General features: G+C 54.4%; 1 protein-coding gene across 5 annotated transcripts in view; it reads left to right on the top strand.

Moving 5' to 3' along the window:
• CRHR1 (corticotropin releasing hormone receptor 1) overlaps positions 1-23,264 on the top strand; it is a 46,165-nt gene that overhangs the window by 9,675 nt on the left and 13,226 nt on the right. For 3 of the 5 annotated variants that reach the window (XM_059380538.1, XM_059380541.1, XM_059380540.1), the window contains exons 2-3: positions 10,030-10,117; positions 18,695-18,814. In XM_059380538.1, the coding sequence (XP_059236521.1) occupies positions 10,030-10,117; positions 18,695-18,814 (208 nt within the window). The remainder of the gene's footprint in view (positions 1-10,029; positions 10,118-18,694; positions 18,815-23,264) is intronic. The other 2 variants (XM_059380542.1, XM_059380543.1) reach the window with 1 other exon arrangement.

Below are 23,264 nucleotides of genomic sequence, written 5' to 3'. Positions count from 1 at the left end.
TCGCAGGAAGAGCTTATAGACAGGAGGGCGGAAACGTTTGGTTTCCTCAGAGCCCTTACCCCTGGCAATTCTGGGTGGGCCCCCTCCCCTCCTGGTTCTCACCCATCAACCTGCACCTTGTCCCTGCGGTGGAGGGGTGGGGGGTGGGGAGACTCATGACCTTCCGTGGTCACCATGCTCTGGTGAGACAAGGGAAACCTTTCTTCTGCGGGGGTCTCACCACAAAACTCATGGAAATCAGCCCCCGTGGGTTCTAGCCCGTGGCTTCAGGCTTGTCCGAGATAAGGGAGCCCGGCTTCTCCGTGCTCTGCCTCCCATCTCCAAGGTGCCGGCCCTAGACACAGGCTTCCCGGGAGCCTCGGGTGGGTGAGCCCAGCCTGCTGGCTTTGAGGAAGAGGGGGCCATGCGTGCCTTTCCCGTGCTGCTCGTTTCCCTGCATCGGCTGCACCCACAGGCAGGCACCTTCTTGCTTCCTCCCTGCCTCTCTCCCACACATTCCTCAGCTCCCCTGCTCTCAGCTGGAGGCTAGGAGGTAGGTAAGTGACTGGTCTGAGGTCTCACAGGGCATGTGCTGGAGGGAGTGACTTGCCCTCTATGTGTCCTACAGACCTGTCTCCCTTGTTCCCCCATTCTTTCCAGGGTCCCCCACCTGCTGTCCCCCCTCCCAGCTTCCATAATGGGCCGGCAGGTGCGTGTCTTCAGATCTGGGAGGAAGCCACAAACCGCTCTAGCGCAGGGTTTCCGGGTCTCAACACGACTGACACTTGGGGCCCGGTCCTTCTTCACGGCGGGGGCTGTCCTGTGCACAGGAGCCTCTAGGCCTCTAGCCACTAAATGCCAGTAGCACTCCTCCAGTTGCAGCGACGTGACGTGTTTCATGGGGGACAAAGCTACCCCCAGTTGAGAACCACTGGGTTCGTTCAGGTACCCTCAGGTACCCTCAGTACCGCGGGAGACCATTAAAAACTAGAGTTTCCCCTCAGGCCTGCTGGACCTCAGTCTCTGGGAGGAAGCCTGAGAAACAGAATTTTCTATCTTCCAGATGCCAAGAACTCTCTGGAAACTTCTGATTTCGCTGAATTCACTTCTTTTGCAGGCAAAAAAACCAGGGCCATTGCCTGTCTTATGGACGATTGTATGGTTATTCCTGATCTCCACCCTAAATCACCCTCCTCAGTGGGGCTCGGTGGCCCAGAAGTCCTTGAAACCAACACCTCACAGCCTTGCAAGGCAATTGTTCTCTGGAAAAAAACCAGCATCAAAACCTTCAGCAGTTTTCTAATTGAACCTGATCTCCACCCAGTCAGACGATTGCACTCTGCCCTCCTGGACCTCTCCACACCCCTTTTAAGATGCGGCTTCTTAAAGGACATCCGTTTTCTGACACTGAAACCCTCCTCCCTTCACACTTGTCAGAGAGCAGCTAAGCCGAGAACCCAGCTGCGTAGCTGGTGTCTTGGCACAGTGTCTCCAACACCTCAGCTCTGTCACCTAGAGTAGCAGATGCCTCTCCCACGCCCTAGGGGATGGTTTCCCAGGGGCTGTCACAGCTCCCAGGAGCAAGGGGCTGGATCAGGGTCTCGGCCTGGCCCCGCTCCTCTCCAAGGAGAAGACCCTTCCTGATGTCGCCTGACAGTGTCTGATGGGTGTCTACCCACCCCGCCCCGCCCAGCTCCCACGGCCAGCTCCTGGGGATCCCCACTGTAGCCCAGAGCTAGACATCAAGTGACAAAGGAAACCTGTATCTCCTCATTGGGATGGTCCATGCTGAGGGGCGGGGAGTAGGAAGGAAGGCAGGACAGGCAGGGAAACAGGCCACCCACCCAGGGGTACAGTCCCCACGCTGGAACCCCGCTCCCGTGCCAGGTCCTCCAGTTACCATGGTAAGCGACCTTGAGCAGGTTACCTTCCCTGTGTGCAGCAGTTTGTCCTCTGTGCAGTGGGATGAGAGTAAAGGCTCCAACTTCTTGGGGTTGAGCAGGATTAAATTAAGAAAAACCAGGGTCTGGCACTGGTACAAGCCTTCAGCAAAAGCTGGAATTTAGAGAAAGGCAGGCAGGGAGGGAGGAAAAGGGGAGGAGTTAAGACCAGGGGAGGGAGAGAGGAAGGTGGGTGGGTGGGAGGCAGGGGGGCTGAGAAGGGGTGAGCTCTGAGAAAATACTGATGAGTGAGCCTGAGGGGGATCCCTATGAAGAGGGGGAGAGAATGAATGCGTGAGAAGCAGAAATGGAGAGCAGACCCCGCTGGGAGGTCAGCAGGGCTCCCGGCACTGCCCATCCCCCTCTGCCCCATGCTGTTTTATCTTTATTTTTTATTTTGTTACAATTTAATTTTATTTTATTTAAATTCAATTCATTAACACATGGTGTATTATTAGTTTCAGAGGTAGAGTTCAGGGATTCCTCAGTTGTCTAGAAAACCCAGGGCTCATCGCATACGTGCCCGTGCTGTTTTAAATGCATTGAGTTGTAGACGGTCTTCAAGAGCTTTAGAGTGTAACTTTCATCCCCATTAGCCCCATTTACAGATGGGGAAACTGAGGCTCAGAGAAGTTAAGTCGCCTGAGGTCGCACTGGTAGGAAGGGGCAGATAAATGTTCCCAATGCAGATTTCCCCGGGCCCCAGAGTTAGAGGTCTGGTTTCTACTCTCCTGTGCATCTTGGAGGCGGAGCATATCCAGACCCGGAAAGGAGTGTAGGGAACACACTCCTCATTTTACAGAGGAGGAAACTGAGGCAGAAAAGAGGGTGAAGGAGTGACTTGCCCGTGAAGCAAGTTTGCCAGGGTCAGAACAGGATCTCAGCCCCACACTTCCAACCCCCCTAATACTTTTTCCTCCAGCACACCCCTCTAAGGAGCTAGGAACGAAGCGGATGGAAGCAAAGAGATGCGGAAAAACCCGGGGACTCGGGGGAGTCAGAATTGTCCCGGTGGGAATTGCAAGGGGACTCCGTGGTCAAAGGTGGCAGAGAGTAGAAACCTACCTGTTCATTTGTTCAATTGATCATTTATGCATTCAGGTGTAGTGCGACCTACTCTGCACCAGGTCCCCACTGAGGGCCCAAAGGCAGCCAAACACAGAGCCCACTCTCAGGGAGCTTAGAGCTCAAGGGACGGTAGGTCTGGGATCCTTGGAGGGGGGGTCTGCGTGAACCCAGGTCCTCACTGCCCCGGGCTGGGTCAGGCAGGCACCCACTGCACTTTGGCTGTGCTGAGGGGCCTCATTAGGGGAGCAGAGGAGTGACAAGCCGCCTGGGGCCTCGGAGAAGGGGCGGAGGCAAGGAGGAACACCCCAGCGAGTACCCCCTCCTCCCTGATCTGTAGGCAGGAGACTTTCCTTTCCAGTTTTTCCTCTCTGCACAACAGCAATTTAAGTTAATTAAATGTAACAATAAATTATTTCTCATCCGCCTAGAATAATCCTTCACTGCTCACCCACTTTGGGGGAAAAGCACGGGCTCTTTGCCTTGAGATGGGAACAGGCTGTGGCTGTCTTAGAAAGAGGCTTTCGGGGGAGGATCTGGCCTGGGCAGGATGGGAAAGGGAGACCGCCCAGGGCACAAAGGTCCTGGGCAGTCAAGAGAGCCGAGAAAGGGCACGCGGCTTTGCTGTCTTTTGTTCCAAGTCTACTTTACCCTGACTAGTCTTCAGAGCACCTCCGTGTGGATCAGGAAACACACCGTGGAGGGTCTCCGTTCTGCGGGGGCACAGCCAGTAGCCCTCCCCTCTGGTGACCTATCTGCTTGGCACCTCCGTGTGTCACCACTGCACGGGGGCCCTGCCTCTCCCCGGCGCCATCACTCTGTAGGTGCCCTGTAGGCACAGACAGGTTTCTGAAGCGTTTGGTTGGGCATATGTCTCATTTCTATAAACCAGATCCTAGGATTTTAAAAATATATTTACTTATTTATGGGGGGGGCTGCACTTGTAAGTGGGGGGGGGGGCAGAGAGAGAGAATCTCCAGCGGACTCCCTGCTGAGCCCAGAGCCTAACATGAGGCTCGATCTCACGACCCTGAGATGGTGACCTGAGCCAAAATCAGGAGCTGGATGCTCAACGGACGGAGCCACCCAGGCGCCCCCAGATCCTAGTTTTTAAATGCAACAGGGGCGTCAGCTTTTAGAGAAATCCTGACTTACGACCCCTCCTCTTTTTCATGGTTAGATTTTCTTCTCTTGCCTTTGCTCAGAACAGGCTACACCTTGCAAACTATATATCCGATAAGGGGTTAATATTTAAACTATATAAGGAACACATGCAACTCAATAGCAAAACCCTCCACCCCAAATAATCCAATTAAAAATGGAGAAAGGACCTGAATAGGCATTTTTCCAAAGAAGATGACCAACAGGTACATGAAAAAGGTGCTCACTCATCATCAGGGAAAAGCAAATCAAAACGGCAGAGAAATATCTCCTGTTAGAATGGTGAGTATCAAAAAGATAGGAGGGATGCCTGAGTGGCTCAGTTGGTTGGTTGGGCGGTTGCTTTCGGCTCAGGTCATGGTCCCGGCGTCCTGGGATCGAGTCCCGAGTTGGGCTCCTTGCTCAGCAGGAAGCCTGCTTCTCCCTCTGCCTCCGCCTACCACTCTGTCTGCCTGTGCTCACTCTCTAAGAAAAAAAAAAAAAAAAAAAAAAAAAGGAAAGGGGCACCCAGGTGGCTCCGTCAGTGAAGCATTCAGCTCTTGAGCTTAGCTCAAGTCTTGATCTCAGGGTTGTGAGTTCAAGACCTGCACTGGGCTTAAAAATAACGAGGAGAACAACAACAACAAGGACAAAACCCAAAAGGCAAGAGATAACAAGCACTGGTGAGGTTGTGGAGAAAAGGGAATCCCTTCTGGTGGGAATGCACATTGGTGCCGCTACTTTGGAAACAGCAAATAATTAAACATAGCAATTTTACATGAGCTAGTCATTGCCCTTTCTGGGTATATGTCTAAAGGCAATGAAATCACCATCTCGAAGGGATATGTGCACCCCCATGTTCACAGCAGCGTCATTTACAAGAGTAGAGACATGGAAACAGCCCAGGCGTCCGTGGAACAAATGGATAAAGACATGATCCTAGGAGGCCCATAGATGACACTGTGGGAACCCTCCCCTAGTTCAACTCTCTCGAAAACCAAGTTAGATTCGGAGGCCCAGAGTGATCAGGTTGTGGTAGGGACCCCATGGACACCTGCGAAAAACTTTGAATTTCAGAAGTCATCTCTCTCTGTCTTTTCCCCAGGTGGCTCATGTCCCTGCGGTGCAGGTAGGAGAGATCTCATCGCCCAGAGGGCCCAGGCGACTCACCCAAAGTCACAAATCAGTGGCAGGAGAAGACAGAACCCAGCAGTAGCTGGAGGGATCTTGCTGAGGGTTTACGCTGCTGAATGCGGCTGTGGCTGTGTCTTGCCCACTCCCCCTCCACCCTGCCCCCTCCAAGAGAGATTTTCCTGGGGCCTGGGAGGAGGAGGCGGGGTGGGGAGGGGGGGTTCTCCCAAGCCCGGCACCAGAGGTAGTCATGCCAGGGGAAGGAAGGCAGGCTCTTCTCCTTGCTCATCCTGAACTTTCGGAGGGGTGGAGGCAGCCCCCGGTGCCTCCAGGCCATCCTTCTCCTCCCTCCCCAGAGCCCTTAAAGGACCCTCCCTAAAAGGTTAATTACCCAATCATCCCATCAAAGGAAATTGCACTTTTGTGCCTTAAGGAGCGGACTGAGCTTCAGCATAGTTATTTATGGCCTCTAATAAGCATTTTCTGGGGGTGATTAACCTTTATGCCAGAGTCACACTGGGAATGGGGATGGCAGCTTCAATTCCAGCCATCGTGCTGGCCTGGGGGCTGGGCGGGGCGGGGGGGGGCATCAGCTGTCAGACTCTGACCCCCACTCTCCCTCTCTGAGAGCCCCTGCACCCTTCCCTCCCCTCTGTCCTCTCTTTCTTTCCCAGCCTGCCCTGATCTGGGCCACCCCCCTTCTTCCAGCCTCCATCAGCTTGCAAGTCTGCTCTCCGGCTCCTAGTCCCCACCCAGCTGCTAAAAACAGCTCTGTGACCTTGGGCACCTTAACTAAAACCCCTCTAAAATAGGGAGCATGAGACCTGCCGCATCTGCTTTCCACACAGCCGTCCCCGTAAGGGACCCACTGGGTCCTTGAACAGTCATTTTCTGTGATGCTGGAATCCAGCAGCAGCACACCCTTGGCCTTCTCAGATTTTGCGCTCAAGGTTTGGCTCTGGTGAGCGGAGAGATTTGTCACTGAGGCACTGGCTTTGTTTGGGGCCCTGGGGCCACGGGCTGGCACACACAAGTGAGGCGTCAGCTTTGCCAGCTTCCGCTTCCTAGGGCCATTTTTGTCTTCTCTACCAGCTGGAGGGGAATGGTAAACCTCACATAGTCCTGAAAACTTGGTTTGTGAGAAACAGCTCTGAAAGGAGAGCCAGCCGCTGGAGTTAATGACCGCGGGGAGGAGCCAGCGGAGCGGCCCAAGGAGGTGGCGGTTCCTAGGTCCAAACCGGCTTAGGTTTGCTTTGGGAGAGGATGACATGTCCGATGTGATGGAGGCCCAAGCCTCTGATGTGACCCCATCCACCGTAAGCTCTGGCCATCTACTTTGGGTGCAAGAGCTCCCTGAGCTGTGGAGAAAGCTCTGCGCCCTCCCCGGGGGAAAATGGTTGTCATTACGCACCACACGCTGCTTTCCTGACAGGCTCTTGTGTGTTTGTGGACCCAGATCGAGAACTCTCAGCCTTAGAAGGAAACAAACAATAACCTGGAAAGTGTTCGGCAGAGAGGAAGTATACAGGAACATCCCAGGCTTTTCCTGGAAGTGTGATTCAAGAATAAGCCAGAAGCCTTTGCAAGTCCTTCCACAGAGCAAGACATGGTACAGATACTGATTCTATATAGAACTGAGCTTTCCTGAGAGGAGAGGTTGGTTCAGGAATTTGAAGAAGCATTTTCCTTGGCACAGTGCAAACCCTGTTGGTAGAGAATGACTTTGTGAACCATCACATGTGTGATGTCAAGGTCAAGGTTACAGGCAGCCAGCCAAGGTCAGGCTTGCCATTTGCCCTTTGCATGGCATTTAGTCCGGTTTCATGATGAATCTGGATTTCCTCTGCTCTTCTGCAAACCCTAGGACATTAAGGCAGGAAGCGAAGATCTTCTGGCCTGTGTCTTTGCCAGGAATCAGAACTGAGGGGAGGGAGTGCTTTGTACTGAGACGGGTTCATGGTCTGTGAGCATCGTGAGCTCCTGGGTCTGTGGCCACGTGCACGGGAGCCTGGGTCCATTGACGCTGTGACCGTGTTGCTTTTGCTCTGGAGTGTTGGGGAAAAGTGCTGCCAAGGTGCGGGGGCCGGGGGTGGGGGTGGCCTCCGGAACTGGCTCTCGAGGACTGCAGGGCTGACTGGGTGAGGTGGTGGGCCAGGAGGGGGGGGGGGGGGGGGGGGGGTAAAGAACCGCAAAGGCAAAGGTGAGGGGACACCTGCCCCATCTGGCGGTTGGACATTGATAAGTAATTCAGTGTGGATAGGACACGTGTGTTTTCGAGGGGGATTTGAAAGACCAAGACGCAAAGCACAAAGCCGGGTTTCAGGATTAGAAGGAGAATGGTGGAATGTCGGGGGTGGGGGGCTGATATTTTCAAATAGAGCATTTCCAGGTTCCTTCGTTGGCCTGTGACCATTGACTCTGGGAGCCCCGCTTCCATTCTGTGTGTGTCTGTGTGTTGGGAGGTGGCAGAGGCCGTGGTGGGGGAACAAGCTGGGGCAGGGATTCCTAACCCCCTTCTAGAAGGGGTCTCTGGCCATCCCAGCAGAGTGGTCCCTTTCTGGGCCCAGCACAGAGCCCTGTGGTGAGCTGAGCAATGCAGGTTTGCCAGCAAGGACACACTCTGCTTAACTAGCAAGAGCTGCTGGCTAGTCTAGCGGCTTCCTCCTCTCTCTCCTGCATTTCCATTTGGAAAATGAGGGTAAAGATAGTTCTCCACCTCTCTGGGGACTGTGAAGCTTAATTACTGATTAATAAAGTGTTGGAAGCTCCTTGGGGCCAGAGAGATGAATGGGTTTGTTCTAATCACTTGCGAGTCCCAGGAACGAGTTAGCTGAGTGTCCCGAGTGCTGGGCAGAGAGCGGGGGCACAGGGCTGGGGATATGTTTCTCAGACTGCAGTTTGGCCCAGTCAGAGCAGAAAGACTCCTACGACGTGACAGGAGTGTGCTAGCAAGGGAATAGAACAAAGCCCACGAAGGACTCAGGCATGTGCTGAGGGGACGTGTGGGTGAATCATTTGGGTCCAGGGGCGTTTCCTGCAGGAGGTGGGGTGTGGGATGGATTCTGACCAGAGTGGGGAGCCCTTGATTCCATCTTGGAATGGAAGGTGGGAGAGAAGGGAGTAGAGCCTGCCTCTGTCGTGAGATGGGAGCGGAAGGGGCAGCCACTGGGGAAGGTGGGTGGCACTGATGGGGAGGGGCAGGGTAGGAGTAGGCCCAGCACTGTTAAAGAGCCTGTCTTTCTTAAGAAGTTTTTGATATTTTGTTCATCGTGGAATTATTTTGCATTAATTTAGAGTTTTAAAAAATGTTGCATTAAAATATTATGTGTCTTTTTGGCACCCCTTGAAAATTTGGACCCAAGGTGGGTGCCTTGCTTTCCTCACCCTGGTCCCAGAGGGCTGTGCACCAAGGCTGTGTGCTGTTCCAACACAGAGACCTGCTGGCCATGGGACCAGCCTCTAGCTCTCTCCCCATCTTAGTTCCCCACTGGGAAGTGGCTAAGACAGCGTCTACATCTTCCTGTCTTGTTTCTGAAGTTCTGTAGAGATGTTTGCGGACTGTGTGGAAATGAACTGGAGCTGAGATACCATCACCGGGGGGCCTAAGAGGGGGATTCAGGGAGGAGACCCTGGAAGAAAGAGCAGGGAGCAGGGTGGTCAGGTGGAGAGCCACCTCCCGTGAGGCTCCCTGCCTTGGGACCCCGGTCAGGCAGACGAGGCTGTGCTGGTCATCAGCACCCACGTACGTCCCAACAAACAGAAGGAGGGGCTCATTACAATGCCCACTCTGTACCCCAGCCCCTCACATGTTTCTTATCCTCTTGAACCTCAAATCCCAGGGGAGACCACTGCCTTGCCTCTGACCTGTGACTAAATAAAAACCTGTGGAGTGCCCTTTGTAGACCTGAAACACAGGACGGTCCATGGAGGTAGTCAGGGAATTTGAGCACCGTGAACAAAACAAAGTGCTTGTCCTTGCGGGTCACGCTGTGCTACTCGTAAAGGACTCCTACAAACAGTGCATCGGGGGAACCTGGGAGGGAGGACTGTTTCCACGTGAGGAAATAAGGCCCAGAGACGTCAAGTAACCTGCCTCCGGCAACACAGTGAAACCAGGCCTGGATGCCAGGGCTCTTTGGACTCTAAATCCGTATGTGTGTGGTGGAGGGTGACCTCAAGGGAGGGGGGCATAGTGATTGTGTGAGGGTGTTAGTTGAAGGGGACCCTGTCACTCTCCTCCCATGTGGGCTGAAATTCTAGAATCAGAGTAACATGGAACCCCTGGGAAGTTACGGGGCAAAAGTTCTCCTTGGAATAGGGCAGGCATCTTTCCAGAGACATGTATGTACCCCTTCAGCACTGTGGGCCTCTGTTTCTCATCTGGAAACACAGACAGCCACCGCAGCCCCGGGGACAAGTAAGACCCGTGGCAGATAGAAAAGGCTTTGTGAAGAATGAGGCCGAATTTGCAGGGACTGGTGATTAGATGGGTAGGGATGGGAGTCCTCTGAGCACAGCCTCAGCCTTCCTCAGGTGCAGCCTCCACGAAGACCCAGCCCTCAGGAACCAGGGAACCATCGTCCTGGGAATCTAGGCTCCTACTATTGTTACCCACTTCCCTTCCAAGCCCTTCTAGAGCAGGGCAGCTCCAGACCTTCCAGACACAGAGGACATGGGGATAGGGGGAGGGCAAGCTGGGGTGAGCAGGAAGTGAGGGGAAGCAGGAAGTTCCCCACATGGTCTCACCAAGTCCCTCGCCTCTCTGTGTCCACAGGCCCTGCTCCTGCTGGGGCTGAACCCAATCTCCGCCTCCTTCCAGGACCAGCACTGCGAGAGCCTGTCGCTGGTCAGCAACATCTCTGGTGAGTCTCCCTCCCCTTGTCATGCAAGATTCCAGGTCTCCACAGCCCCATCCTCTGCACACAGAGCCTTGCCCCTAGACAGGAAGAGTAGAGAGATTTCTCTTCCCGAACCCCATGCAGCTCATCACCCCTCTGTAGAGAACTGTGCTCAGGAGGGCCCTGAAGTTGGTGGGAAGGAGAGCTGCTGTGAGGTCCCAGCATCAGCCGTGGGGCGGGCAATGGGGGAGTCACCCCAGCCCTTGCTGTGAGAACCAATGGAGCCAAGGGCTGGGCTGTGACTCGGGTCCCCATGGTGGGGAAGGGGGGCTGCTGTCCTCTGCTGCCAGAAACCCGTCGGGTGCTAACTCCACATCTGGCGCTCTTGGAAGTACTAGAGAGATAGTAACCCAATTTTCACTTACACCTAGGGAAACCAAGGCACAGAGGAAAAAAACTAGTAAGTCCCAGAGCCAAGGTTGGAGCCGAGGCATCCTGGCTTTATACCTGCTCTGTAGAAAATATGGCATAACTACACATATTACTCCTAACTTGTACAAGCACGCCATTTGCAAAGTCCTTTTGTAGAATTATCTTTCTTCTCATGAGAGTTTAAGACTCAATGTCTGTACAGGTGAGGAAACCGAGGCATGGGAGAGTCAGGCCTGTGACGTCCAAGGCCGGGTCTTTTCTGACTTTTCAGGGTGTGGACCCTGGACCCAGGGCTCCTGGGAAGGCTGCGGCCCAGCCAAGGGCCCAGCGCTGGAAGGTCTTCAGGAGGCTCACTTTCAGTGACTCGGTTTCCTCTTCAGGTCTCTCCTTGATTCAATCCAACTTGTGCATTGAGCACTGTTGTGCACTGGGACCCCCGGAAGGCATGAGGGGGACAAAGAGGGGCTCACTATCTGGTCCGGAGTCAAACCCACAAATATGTGCCCTGGGAAGCCAAGCACCGGGCACATGCTGGCAGAGAGGGGGCCACAGGGCGCCCACAGGGAAGCAGGAGGCATGAGCTTCTGAACCTGGGCCTCAGGGCAGCTGCCGCCTGGCCTACTGGGCCCTCACTGTGGGAGGAGCCTGGGGGAGCAGAAGAGCCCCAGATTTGGAGAAGGCCAACTGGGTCCCATGCTCACCGCGGGTCCCATGCTCACCTTCTGCCCTAGGGGCCCCCTCTAGCAGCCCCAGAGATGAGCAGGCCATTGACCCCCTTGAGCCTCACTTTGTCCAAGCTATAAAGTTGGGGAAGGGGTGGCGCCTGCCACAAGGATCTGTAACAACTAAATGGACGGAGTTTTGTGGCCATCTGTTACAGACTGCAGAGAGCTGTGCCACTACTGAGAACCGTGGATGATTGCTGGTAACAGCAGCAGGCGTTCGAAAGTGCAAACTGTATAGAGCTGCAGTGAGGGGAAGGCATTCGCCATAGAGCTGCAGGAAGATCAGGGGTGGTATGAATCCAGGAAGGCTTCCTGAAGGAGTCACTTTCACAGTGAGTCTCTGAGAGACTCTGAGCACAAACCGGCAGCGAAGAGCCAGTGCTCTGAGCTGAAGCTAGAGCTGACCCAAGACCAGCAGGTGGATTTGGTGGAATGACAGGGGAGGCGTGAGGAGGGAAGAACAGTAAGCCTGGGGAGGTTACTGGGAGCCTGGAACAGCTGGCTGTGAAGTTGGCTAAGCCAGGCCATGGGGAACTGGAAGATTCTTGAGCAAGAGTCTGGAGTTCTAGCGGAGAGAGACAGAGAGGGAAGACACCTGTCTGCGGGCTGAGTCTGAGATGAAAGGCCCTGCCCGCAGTCCCCCATGCACTGGGGCCGGGTCAGCCTTCATCCATTTGCTCGTTGTGTGTGGAGGCGTGACGTCTGTGAGCCCATGCAGGTGTCACCTGTCCTTGGAGGCAAGAGGCCTTGATGAGTGTCATTAATTCCCCAATGATTTTATACGCCATGCCCCTACCCTCCGCCCAGCGCAGCCTGGCGGGCTTCATGGCATACAATCCATTACCCGGCACAAGAGCCCCGGAGAACGAGCTATTTGTCTTCCATTGCCAAGATCTACCCAGACCGATGGGCACTGGTAGAGACAGATGGTGAGGGTGGGGTGGAGGGACTGGGACAGATGGTTGGGCGTCTGGCCGGGGTGGCTGGCACTGAGTTGGGGCCTTTGGGGGGTCCTCTCACATGCCAGGAGCAGGGAGAGGGTGGGTCCCTAGGGTCAAAGCTCTGTCATGTGGCAGATCACAGACTTGGCAGATCATAAAATCATGGCATGAATATGACAATGCCAGAAAGTAATAGAATTATTGACTAATGACATCAGAGACAAATGAACTCATACCGTTGATAAGGACCCAGGGTCATTCGTTCCTGCCCTCCGTCTTAAGGTCATGAATGTTAATAATGATAGTTAATAGTTATTTAGTACCTACTGAGTATCAGACACCATTCTAAGTACTTGAATCTCATTCAGCCATCATAACAATATTGTCAGGAAGTACTTTTATCCTCGTTTTATAGAATAGGAACCTAAGGCTCAGAGAGGTTAAGTAACTTGCCCAAGCACACACAGTAGCCCCAAAATTTGAACTAAATGGGCCACCACATACATGGCTGCCCGGAGAGGCATCGTCCCCAGGGTCAGGTGTGGCCTCTCACCCCTGCAGTTTCCCACACCTGTACAGGGTTTACACACAGCCCCCAATTTCCTTCAGGACCTACTATGCGCCTGGCACTCTACTAGGTGCCAGTGATGCAAAAATGGAGAGCTCACAAGCCCACAGGACAGGAGGCTCCTACCCACTTGTCCTGATGAGTCACACACCCGCAAAGGTATCTTTCCATTCTACCCAGCCATAAAAGAGGCAGTTCAGCCACAAGGGGGTGGAGGCAAGAGCAGGACTCTCGGCCTGCCCTCTGCCACCCTCTCCATGCCAGAGTCCCAGGCAGAGCCCCAACCCCTTTATCCCAACAGTGCCTTCCTCTGAATAGGCAAGTGTGTCTGTTTCAGAGACTGTCCTTGGGCCACCTGCCACCCTATGGGCAGCTTTGGCTGAGTTCCTCTCTTAAGCTGAACCATGCAACTGCGGGGCTGCTGCTAGGTGCCCACCTCCTTTGGTTCACTCAGAGGCCACTGATGGGACACCCAAAATAACTGGGGACTAGAACCAGATTCTGATTTCCTTCTGAAATTCTCTATGAAAGAAGGATCTGCTGGGCGCTTTTGGACACTGAGCCTGCTGGGAAAGGAATTATGTCATCTACTTGAGGCGAGAAACCCATGCCCAATTGTGCACAAGCATTAAGTAGGCCACCTTCAAAGGGTTCTCACTGGGTTTGTTAAAACGCCCCCCTCCCAGGGACCCTGACTCAGCAGGGGTTTTGTCAGAGGCAAGAGGGAACTATCCACACTGTTCCTCTCTCCTCTTACCTCCACTGGCACAGGTTTTGGACCTTCTAACTGCAGTGCTCCCACAAACATCAGAGTGTGCATTTGGAGATGGAGGAAGCCCCAGGACTAGTCTTACGCATTACTTTAGCCCATTCAGCTCCACCCCCTGCCTCCAGAAAAAAACACTTAAAGGACCTGGCCGCCTCACTAAGGAGGGGGCAAGCCACCAAGTGATAGGAATGTCAAAACCTCAGATATGCCAAGTACACACTAGCCTCAGGGCCTTTGCATGTGCTGTTCCCCCTATCTAGAACACTTTTTTCCCAGATGTGCACGTGGCCCCCTCTCTTACTCCCTTTAGGTTTCTGTTTTAATGTTAGCACCAAATTGAAAGAGCAGTCCTGGCACTCTTTATCTCCTTACCCTGCTTGCTTTTTCCTAGTAGCATTTCTTACTGCTTAACAGCTCTGTGTCTGTCTGTCTGTCTGTTTGCTGCACCCATTACCTCCCATCCTCAACTAAGGGCAGGGCACTAATTTTATGCGTTACTGTATTCCTATGCATTACTGTGTCCCCAGCTCCTAAAAAGTTTCTTAGGTGGTCAGTAAAAACTTGTTGAATAAAGAGCAAAGCCATTATTCCTCCCCATCTAGGACTTAATTGGCCAGGAGGGGCATCCTGGAACAGCTTGGTGTGGGCAGCGGTTGACGATAATAGTAGCTCAGGCTTTTTGCTTCTGGCTGGTAAATCGGCTTAGCTCTTTGCAAGACTGGTTTACTCCTGTCCAGAGTGCTCCTCACCCCACAACTATGCTATCCAAGTGGGGAAAATAACCCCCAGGAGAGCAGGAGGGATTGGGCATTTAGGCCAGGGGGACAAATGGAGGGGACACTGGCTCAAGAATTAGAGTTCAACAGCCATGACCTCTAGGTCTTTATAGCACCGATGCTGAGAGACACCCAGACTTCCCTACCTTCCTTCTCCCCTTCCCAACTAGGAGATCCATGCCCTCCCCACCCCCAGCACCTCTAGAGTTATTTTTCCAGGTACCTTTTTCTCCTGACTTTCTGTCTACCTTTCCCTGTTTTCCTCTCAGTGTCTTTGTCTCCTTCTATTTCCTCTCTCCCCCTCCTTCTCCTTCTCCACTTGCTCCCATCCCCTTTTCTTCTCTTCAAGTGCTTAAATAGATTGAATGAGTGGCCTGGGTTCCCAGAAGGACCCTTTACACAGCCTGGTATGCAGTAGTGTTCTGCAACTGTTGGTTCTCCCCGCCCCAAGTCCTACACACCCTTCCCCTTTGGACACCCGGGTTCTGCCTGATCTCCAGGGACCGCGTGTCCGCAGCGCAGTGAACTGAAATCCCGGCGTGAGCTGTGAAGGGCTGGGCACTTTGCAGGAAGGTGCCTTCGAGGCAGTCGGGGTGGGAGGTCTGCTGGGCAGCGCCCACCGCCAGGTATGGCCCCTGAGGCCTGTTCTGCAGCCTCCTCCCTTCCCTCGACTTCTGGGTTCCTGCCCCTCTTCTTCCAGCCTTTCTTCTTCTAACACCCTGCATTTACTGCTCAGGCGGCTCCCTACAACCCTAAGTCCTCGCCCCATACTTGAATGCTGGTCTCTCCAAGGCCAGACCTCGCCGCCGCTTCTGATTGGCCCTGGCCTCTGGCCACGCCCCCATATGGCTACGCCCCTCCACCGGACCCCGCCCACCCGGCAGGCAGTGATGCTGCTGATGGCTTTCTACCCTTTATTCTAAAGCCTGCCCCCCCCCCCCTTTCTTCCCTTCTCGCACACAGACTTTCATTCCGTCCAGAATTTTCCGGGCTCTTAATGTAAAGGTCACGTCAATGTTAATATTACCCTGCTTCCTACCCGCCCTCTCCGCCCTACTCAGCCTTCTGTGAGTTGTGGGGTGGGGGTGGTAGAAGGGGGTAAGAGAGAGAGAGAGAGGCACTGCGGCAGCAGGGGCTAGAAACTGTGCAACCAAATGCTATGAGGGCCAGTGGCCCAGACTGGGGACCTCTGTGGTGCCGTGGGAAGAGCCCGGGACAGGTGTCAAACCCGACTTCTACCTCTTAGTGTTTGTGTGATTCTGCATAAACAATTTGACTGCCTGGGCCTCAGTTTCCTTACCTATAAATTGGAGAGAATCAGCACTCACCACAGCAGGTGGTGTGAGATCCATGGTAGGTGCTAAGGAACCCTAATCCGTACCAGACGAGAGGCAAATAATGGCTGTTCCACCTGCTTCCACCCCTCATACCTACCTACCAGCTGCGGGTGGGTCAGGGCTCCAGCCATTGGCTGCTACAAGGTCATCGAGGTCAGAAGGGCCATCTGCTTAGTAACTGGTTTCTGCCTTGGCTCTAGTCTGATCCTGGCTATGGCTGGTGCCCGGCCATGCCTGGCCCTCTGTTCTTTGCCAAAGGGGCTCTGGGGAAGTGTCCAGGGTAGGAGAGAGAGGGAGAGGGAAGGGAGGGCAGAGGGTGGAGGGTGGAGGGCAGCTCCTATGCTGAGAGAGCATGATAGACAAGTTCCTGGTGCTGCCACACATGACGTTTGGTTTGCTATTCTCAGTGCCCAGCTCAGGAGACACTGTGAATGAGTGAGTGAGTGAATGAATGAATGAGCAGCTGTCTGAGGAAGGTATAATGATATCATTTGATCAGAAGGTCTATGCAACGTACCTGGCACATGTCTAGCACACAGCCCTCAAAACTGTCGCTCCCTCCCCCGCTGCCTCCTGGGCTTTCTCTCCTCCCTTTAATGGCACAAAATGTGGCATACTAGAAAGAGCGCGCCATTTAAAGTAAAAAACACCTGGCTATACTTCTTGGTTCTTTCACTTGTTGACCCATGACTTTGAGCAAGTCGCTTAACATCCCTGTGCCTCAGTTTTCTCATCTGTAGAAAGGGACTGATGACATTGCAGGGGGATGAGGACTGAAGAGATAGATGACGATGGGCCTTGAAAAACCAGAGCATGGTCCATTATATTATCCTCCCCTTCCCGTGGCCAGTTGCCTCTAGCTTCCCCCCGCCTCTGGGCTCAGCACGAGTGGTTCAGCATGAGTGGCATGACCCATGAGAGATTACAACCACAAGCTGCTTTCCTCCTGCCTACCACACCATGATGCCATTCACAGAGGCTGTACTGTGGCACAGCACCAAGAGCCCGCCAGCTCCCCGGGTCCCTGAAGCTCCAACCCAGACTTCTTTCTCTTTCAGTTAAACCTCTTGATCTCAAGGCCTCTGCCCCAAGCCCTGATTTGCAGGAACATCCTATGGATCACTTTGATTAGAAAAAAAACCAGCACTGGGTACATGGACTGCTGGGCACCACCCAGCATCCAGCAGGGGAAGGACGTCCACCTAACCCTGGGCTGTTTCCAGAGAGACTGAGATCAGGCTAACATGGGGAGGAGATGGCAGGTGGGCCCCAGCCAGGGCTTGGCCAATCTGATGCCCAGCCCTGAAGTGGTGGCCTCTGCATTGGTTCATGGCTCTTCCTGGCTTGTCTGTGCATTCTTGCACCTGTCCCCAAGAATCACTCACCCTCTCCCATTGGGACGGGCATACTGGGTCCCAACAGGACTCATGTGCCAGGCTTTTGTGGAATAAGGGCACCCAAAGGTAGGGAAAGAGGTGCCAAGGTGCCAAGGCTATCCTCGACCCAGCCTTCCACCCCGCTCCCTGGAGACTAAAAGCCTCCCTACACAGAAGCATTCCTGTGGCCTCCATTCTGCCCCAAGAGACAGGCGTACATACACACATGCACACACTCCACCCCAAAGAGTTCTTCAAAGGATGCCTGGGTGGCTCAGTCAGTTAAACGTCTGCCTTCGGCTCAGGTCATGATTCCAGGGTCCTGGGATCGAGTCCCACATCAGGCTCCCTGCTCAGAGGGGAGCCTGCTTCTCCCTCTGCCTGCCACTCCCCCTGTTCCTGCTCTCTCCCCTGCCCCCCGCCATTCTCTGACAAACAAATGACCTTTAAAAAAAAAAAAAAAAACACCGAAGTGCTCTTCAATTAAGGAAAAATATTTGGATATTTGGAAAATATTTAGACTTTGACATCTTTTTGGAGTCATAGATCTCTTTGAGAATCTAATGAAAGCCACGGTCCCTTTCCCAATTAAGATGTGTATATACACCAATTTTTTCACTTAACTTCAGAGTCTCTGTGAACCCTTAAAGCTTCCAGTAGAGTGAGATTAAGAATTTCTGGTCAGATCCAACCTCTTCATTTTATTATAAAGACACAAATGGTGGTCCATCTCCTGGGTGGCTCAGTTGGTTAAGTGTCTGACTCTTGGCCTGGGTTCAGGCCATGATCTCAGAGTGCTGGGATGGAGCCCTTCGTCGGGCTCCGTGCTTGAGGCAGAGTCTGCTTGTCCGACTCCCTCTGCTCCTCCCCCTGCTCTCTCTGTCTCATAAATAAATAAAAGTCTTAAAAAAAATAAAAAAAGACACAAAGGCTTAAAGAGCAAGCGACGTGCCTATGGTCACACAACGAATTAGTAGCAGAGCCCGTCTGAAGTGAGTGTCCCACATTATTAGTTCAGTGTCCTTTCCCGTCCCCCTAGGTGGTTTCTCCCTCTTTTGTCTCCCTGTGGCTCCCTTCTCCATCAATCCTCTGCTAGGGCCCAGCACAGTCCAAACGCAAACACTGTGTGTTCAGTAAGTGTGGTTATCAAGTGAGGGAACAGCATGGCCAGCTTCATTTAACCCGTTCCTCACTATAGAGTCGGAGTGGTTGTGGTCTGGTTCCATTGACATGTGCAGGGGGCTAGATTGAGGACTGGCTGGGTCTGTTCCAGGCTGCTCCAGACTGTGAAGTCTCAGAAGTCTAATCTCTACCAAATGAGGGGCCGAGAGAAGTATCCTCGGGCTACAGAGTGGAGGACTGGAAGTATGTCCGGGATTTTCTCTAAATGCTCATCAAGATCTCAGCTTTCAACACCACCTTCAGCTGTCTCTGTTCCTCCTCTACTCTGGAACCCAAGCCAGCTCCCTAGTGCCATAGCGTCAAATTCACCAACTGAGCCACTAGCGTCAAATTCAGATTCCTTTCCTTGATGGCTCCTCTGCCTGAGATGAGATCATCTCTACACTGGGGGTCATCGCTCCGATCTTATTCCCAGCTGGTGTGTGCGTGTGGGGACCTGGGGAGGCTGTGGGAGTGGGGAGCTCGCCCTGCCTCACCAGCTCTCTCTGCCCCCAGGACTGCAGTGCAATGCTTCCGTGGACCTCATTGGTACCTGCTGGCCCCGGAGCCCGGCGGGGCAGCTGGTGGTTCGACCCTGCCCCGCCTATTTCTACGGTGTCCGCTATAACACCACAAGTAAGGAAGCCTATGGAAGGGGGGACCCTCTGCTGGGAAGTGGGACAGGATGGGGAGGGCTTGGAACCTGTTGGAGGTGGGGGAAATAATCCTGACGATGACAGGACTGTAGTACGTCTTGTGGATACAACCACTGTTTACCCAAGACCAGCTCTGTGCTCTCTACCACTGATTCCCACAATACCCCTGGGTGATGCTGTACATAACTCTATAGTTCTCATACCACACTGAGGTTTCCAAGGCTCCGAGAGGTTAGGGAACTTGCCCAAGGTCACCAGCTGGTAGGAGGAGAAGCTGAAATTTGCCTGCAAGTCTGTCTGACAAACTGGGTTAGTCAGGATCAGCCTAGAACAGCCCTATGAGCTAGGGCAGGAAACAGAATCACCCCCACTTGGATCTCAGAAAGGTTAGGAGGTCCGTCCAGGGCCCTGCAGCCAGGAGGTGGGGGACACAGTTTTAGATCCATAGGCAGGGGGCTGAGCCTCGTTTGCAGGCTCTTGGAGCTGGTGGGGCAAGGGAGGACTGCCCAGGGTCTGTTGGATACTTGATCCCCACATAAACACCTTGCTACCCCGAGACCCTGGGCCTCCTGAGCCTCCACCTCCAGGCTTTGCAGCTCCTTGTCACACCACCTGTCACCCTCAGAATTAATTTGCTCTCCCCTGTCAATGACTCACAGCTCCTGCTTATGAAGAAAGCAGCACCTGCAGGCCAGGGGCCCTGTCCTGTCAGAGAGAGGGCTGCAGAGTACCTAGGTGGGTTCCTGGGGTCGGTGAGCCTAGGCTCTGAGTCCCAAGGGGGTGCCGAGGGTGACCAGACCCCAGGTGGTTCACTTGGAGACTTGCCGAGTGACCTTAACATATTTTCTCCCTCTTATGGCCTTTGGCTCCTGGTCTGACGATGAGAAAGCCAGAGTGCTTGGCTTCAGCTCAGAGCTCCCACGTTCCTCCTCTTGCCCCCTCTCCTTTACCAGCTATATTAAGGGTGTTCGGGGGGGGTGGGTGGCTGCAATCCAGGAGGGGTAGGAGGGTCAGAGGAGGCTGAAACAGCCAGACCACACAGGTGCCTGTGTCTGCAACCAGTTCTTGGACCTGAGAGGAGGGGGCGGGGAGGAGGTGCAGGACCAGGGAAGGGCAGAAGGACCTAAGAAGAGAGCTTGGCGTGTGCCACCCACCAGCCTCCAATACAGTAGGGCCCGGTTTACAGTTAGGAAATGGAGGCAGAGGCTGACAGCTGCCCAAGGTCACAGGGTCATAGGGCCAAGGCTTCACTCCTGGTGCTGTGTGCCCAGTCCGTGCAGGGCTCCCAGGGGCTGGTGCCTGGCAGGGTGCCACAGGGCTGCTCCCAGAAGGACGCCCTTCTATCTCTGTCCTGTCAATTTCACCTCCAAAGTGATGTTCACTTCTGAGCCGACTTTCCCTCCATCCCCAGAGCCACTGCCCCAGTCCAAGGCACTGGCTCTCTGACTCTGGTTTCCCATCAACCCATCTGTGACTCCCAATTGCCTCCATGGTCAAGTCCACCCTGCTGAGTGGAGCCGGCCAGGCTTTCTGTGGCTACAGCCCTGTCTCTCCGCATGAGCTCACTCCACTCTTGTCTCCAAGGGTGACTTAACATGACCCCAAGGAAGATGTCCGTGCCTGGGTACGAGCTGCTGATTAGCCGCTGCCTCAAGTGCAAGCCGGGAGTCTGGGGTTCTAGCCCTGGCTCCACCTGGAACTGGCTTATGAACCCTCTGCACTGCCTTGTCCAGGCCTCAGTTTCTCCACCTGCAGGATGGGTGGGAGGTATAGGTGAGGAACTCTCTGCCCCTGGGGTGCTGGGGGTGATGCTCCTTGGACATGAAGCCAGGTCTGGAGGAGTCACCCTTCGCAGGTGCCCCCAGTCCCAGAAAGTGAGGGACACACCCATATAATCAGTGGTGCCTGGGAGCCCAGAATTGTACCTAATCATTAGGCACTAATTAATTCATTTACTGGTGAGGCATTGCCAGGACTTCCAGACCTTCTCCTTAAGGCCCTCCCTCCTGCTACATCTGATCTTCAAAGGGATGGGAAGGTTTTCCAAAAATATCCATTTTCCCGAGACTCTCCGGGAGGACTGCTCAGCTCAGCAATTAAAGACAAGGAGGTCGCATCCTCCCTGGCAACGATTTGTTGTGGGGTGGGGGTGGGGGGAGGGGGGCTGCTTTTCTTTCTGGATCACCCACCTCCTCCCCACCGAAGCCTGCTCCCTCCGGATGACCAGGCCTCGGAGGGGCGCCAGGCTCCCGCCCCACCTGGGGGACACGAAAGGGGAGCTTGAGCCAAGGGGGCCTCTCCTGCAGCCTCTACCAGTACCCCCTTTGATAGGGAAACTGTAACCTGTCCCAAATCTTAGATAAGGTTATATAAGAAAGAGTTCAAAGTCAATAATAATGAAAATAATAGAGCACGCCGCAGGCCAGGTAGAGCGCCAAGCACTCTGCACATGTGAACTAAATATGCCCACTCAGCCTCTGAGGCAGGAGATGTTGCGAAGCTTATTCTTATCTTGCGGATAAGGAAGCTAAGAGGTTGTGTGACTTGCCCAGGGTCACATGGTTAGGAAGGAGTGGTGCCAGGATTTGAACCAGGGATGCCTGAGCTGAGGGCCACGCTCTTCACCCTACTTCATGCTCCCTTTCTTAAAGCAAGACCATCCCCCTCTTCCTACCCCCGCCCCCGCCATGCCTCTTCCAACAAGATCCCTGCCCAAAGCCCCTTTCTTTGCAGACATTCCAGAGTGGCCTTGGGTCCCAGGCACGTCCTATCCACGGCAGACACAGTGGATTCCCCTGGTTCCTTGCCTCCTCCCAGACCTTCCTGAAATCCCAGTCACTAAGCCCTCGGCCCTCTGATAGCTTATCCCTCATTTAGCAATTAGGAGAGAATCAGCAGCTCCTCTGCCAACTCTGCCCAAGGGCTCAACTCTGCTGGGAAGGGAAGCTGCGCAGAACTTTAAAAATGCATTTAGCCTCATGTTCCCACTGGCACGCTGTGGCCTGAGCAGTCTTTCAGCAGTGCAGCCAGGAGTACGTTAGAGAGGCCGTGACCCTGTGGTCCTCGGGGTCAGACCATGGCTCCGTCTTTCCCAGAGGCAGCAGCATCTGCCCCCCACCACCCACCACGCCATCATCTCCCTCTTGTCCTGCTGTTGCCAGCCGAGAGGCAGGTCTGGGCTGGAGTGCCTGCTGGGGGATCAGCTGCCCAAGCCCTTCCCTTTACAGACGACAAGAGGGCCTAGCGGCTCGGGAGGCTGGCTGGCTGAGCTCACTCTTGTGGCCCAACAGCCCTGAGCCGGGCCTAGGGCGTCCCACTCTGTCTCCCGTGTGGTGCTCTGCCCCTGCCGGGCTCCGGGCTCAGAGACTGGGACTCAGGCAGCTTCCCCAGCCGTCCTGGAGCTCTGCCGGGGTGGGGAGGTGGCGTGAGGGTCAGTGTGAGCCTTGGAAGGGCCTGCAGCAGGACTGGTTCAAGGTTGATTGCTCTTCTAGCTCATGCTGCCTGGGCTCGGGGCCAGAGTTCACTCTAGGAAACATATTTAAAGCCACCAATGCCAGGGTAAGGGAGGGCGACCTCCATCCTCAAAGGAGAAAAGACTCAAGATTTGGATCTTCCTTGGCCCCTTCCCTACTGGATTTTAGGGCGCTGGTGCCTGCCAGGACACCCCAAGATGTCTGAGGTGGGTGCGGGGGTGCAGGCAGGAGGGAGAGTAGAAGGAACCCATTGTACAGCTCCAGCCACCAAGAGCCATGAAGCCAGGCCTAATCTCAGATCGCAGGGCTCCTCCCCATCTCCTTAGAAGGTGACAGGTTCCGGGCCCCAGTCCAGTCTGGTGGCTGCACGGGCCCCCATGCCTCCCTGGGCCGTCCTCCTGTCTTTTTCCCCAAACGCCCTGTGCCAGGCTGGGAGCTGGTTGTATTGGATCTCGTGAGACCCACCCCCGGGACATCCCCCAGCCCACTCTTGCGGCCTGTCATGTTCTGTCCTAAGAGACCTCCACCGTGGATGCGCCCACCACATCACCCTCCAATGTAAATCCTGCTGTTAGAGAAATGCCACCAGGACCTTCCCCAACACCTGCCCTGTGAGCCCCACCCCATGGGAAACATTGCCACGTGAGGACCCCCCCCATAGGAAACCTCTCCATGGGTAGTCCCCGTAGAAAAGCGTCATTTCAGTGTGCCACCCAAGCTGTCACTGCGTACCCTTCCACCAAGAGCGTGCCCAGCCTTGTGAGGGAGAACTGACTCATCAGCTCTCACCATCCTTTTTGCTACCATGTGAGAAGCCAAGGCGGGACGTTTCCCCGAAGGGCACCCACCACGTGATCTGCGGCCACATAAGGCCTTGCAGGGAAACAGCCGCAGCTAGCTAGTCAAGCCTGCCCCTGGGCCCCTTCCCAGGAATGCGATCCTGGCAGCCTGGGAAGG

Source organism: Mustela nigripes, chromosome 16 (assembly GCF_022355385.1).
Source record: "Mustela nigripes isolate SB6536 chromosome 16, MUSNIG.SB6536, whole genome shotgun sequence".
Taxonomy (NCBI): Eukaryota; Metazoa; Chordata; class Mammalia; order Carnivora; family Mustelidae; genus Mustela; species Mustela nigripes.
The sequence above is the reverse complement of the archived record's forward strand: the minus strand, read 5'-3'. Positions and strand labels throughout refer to the sequence as shown.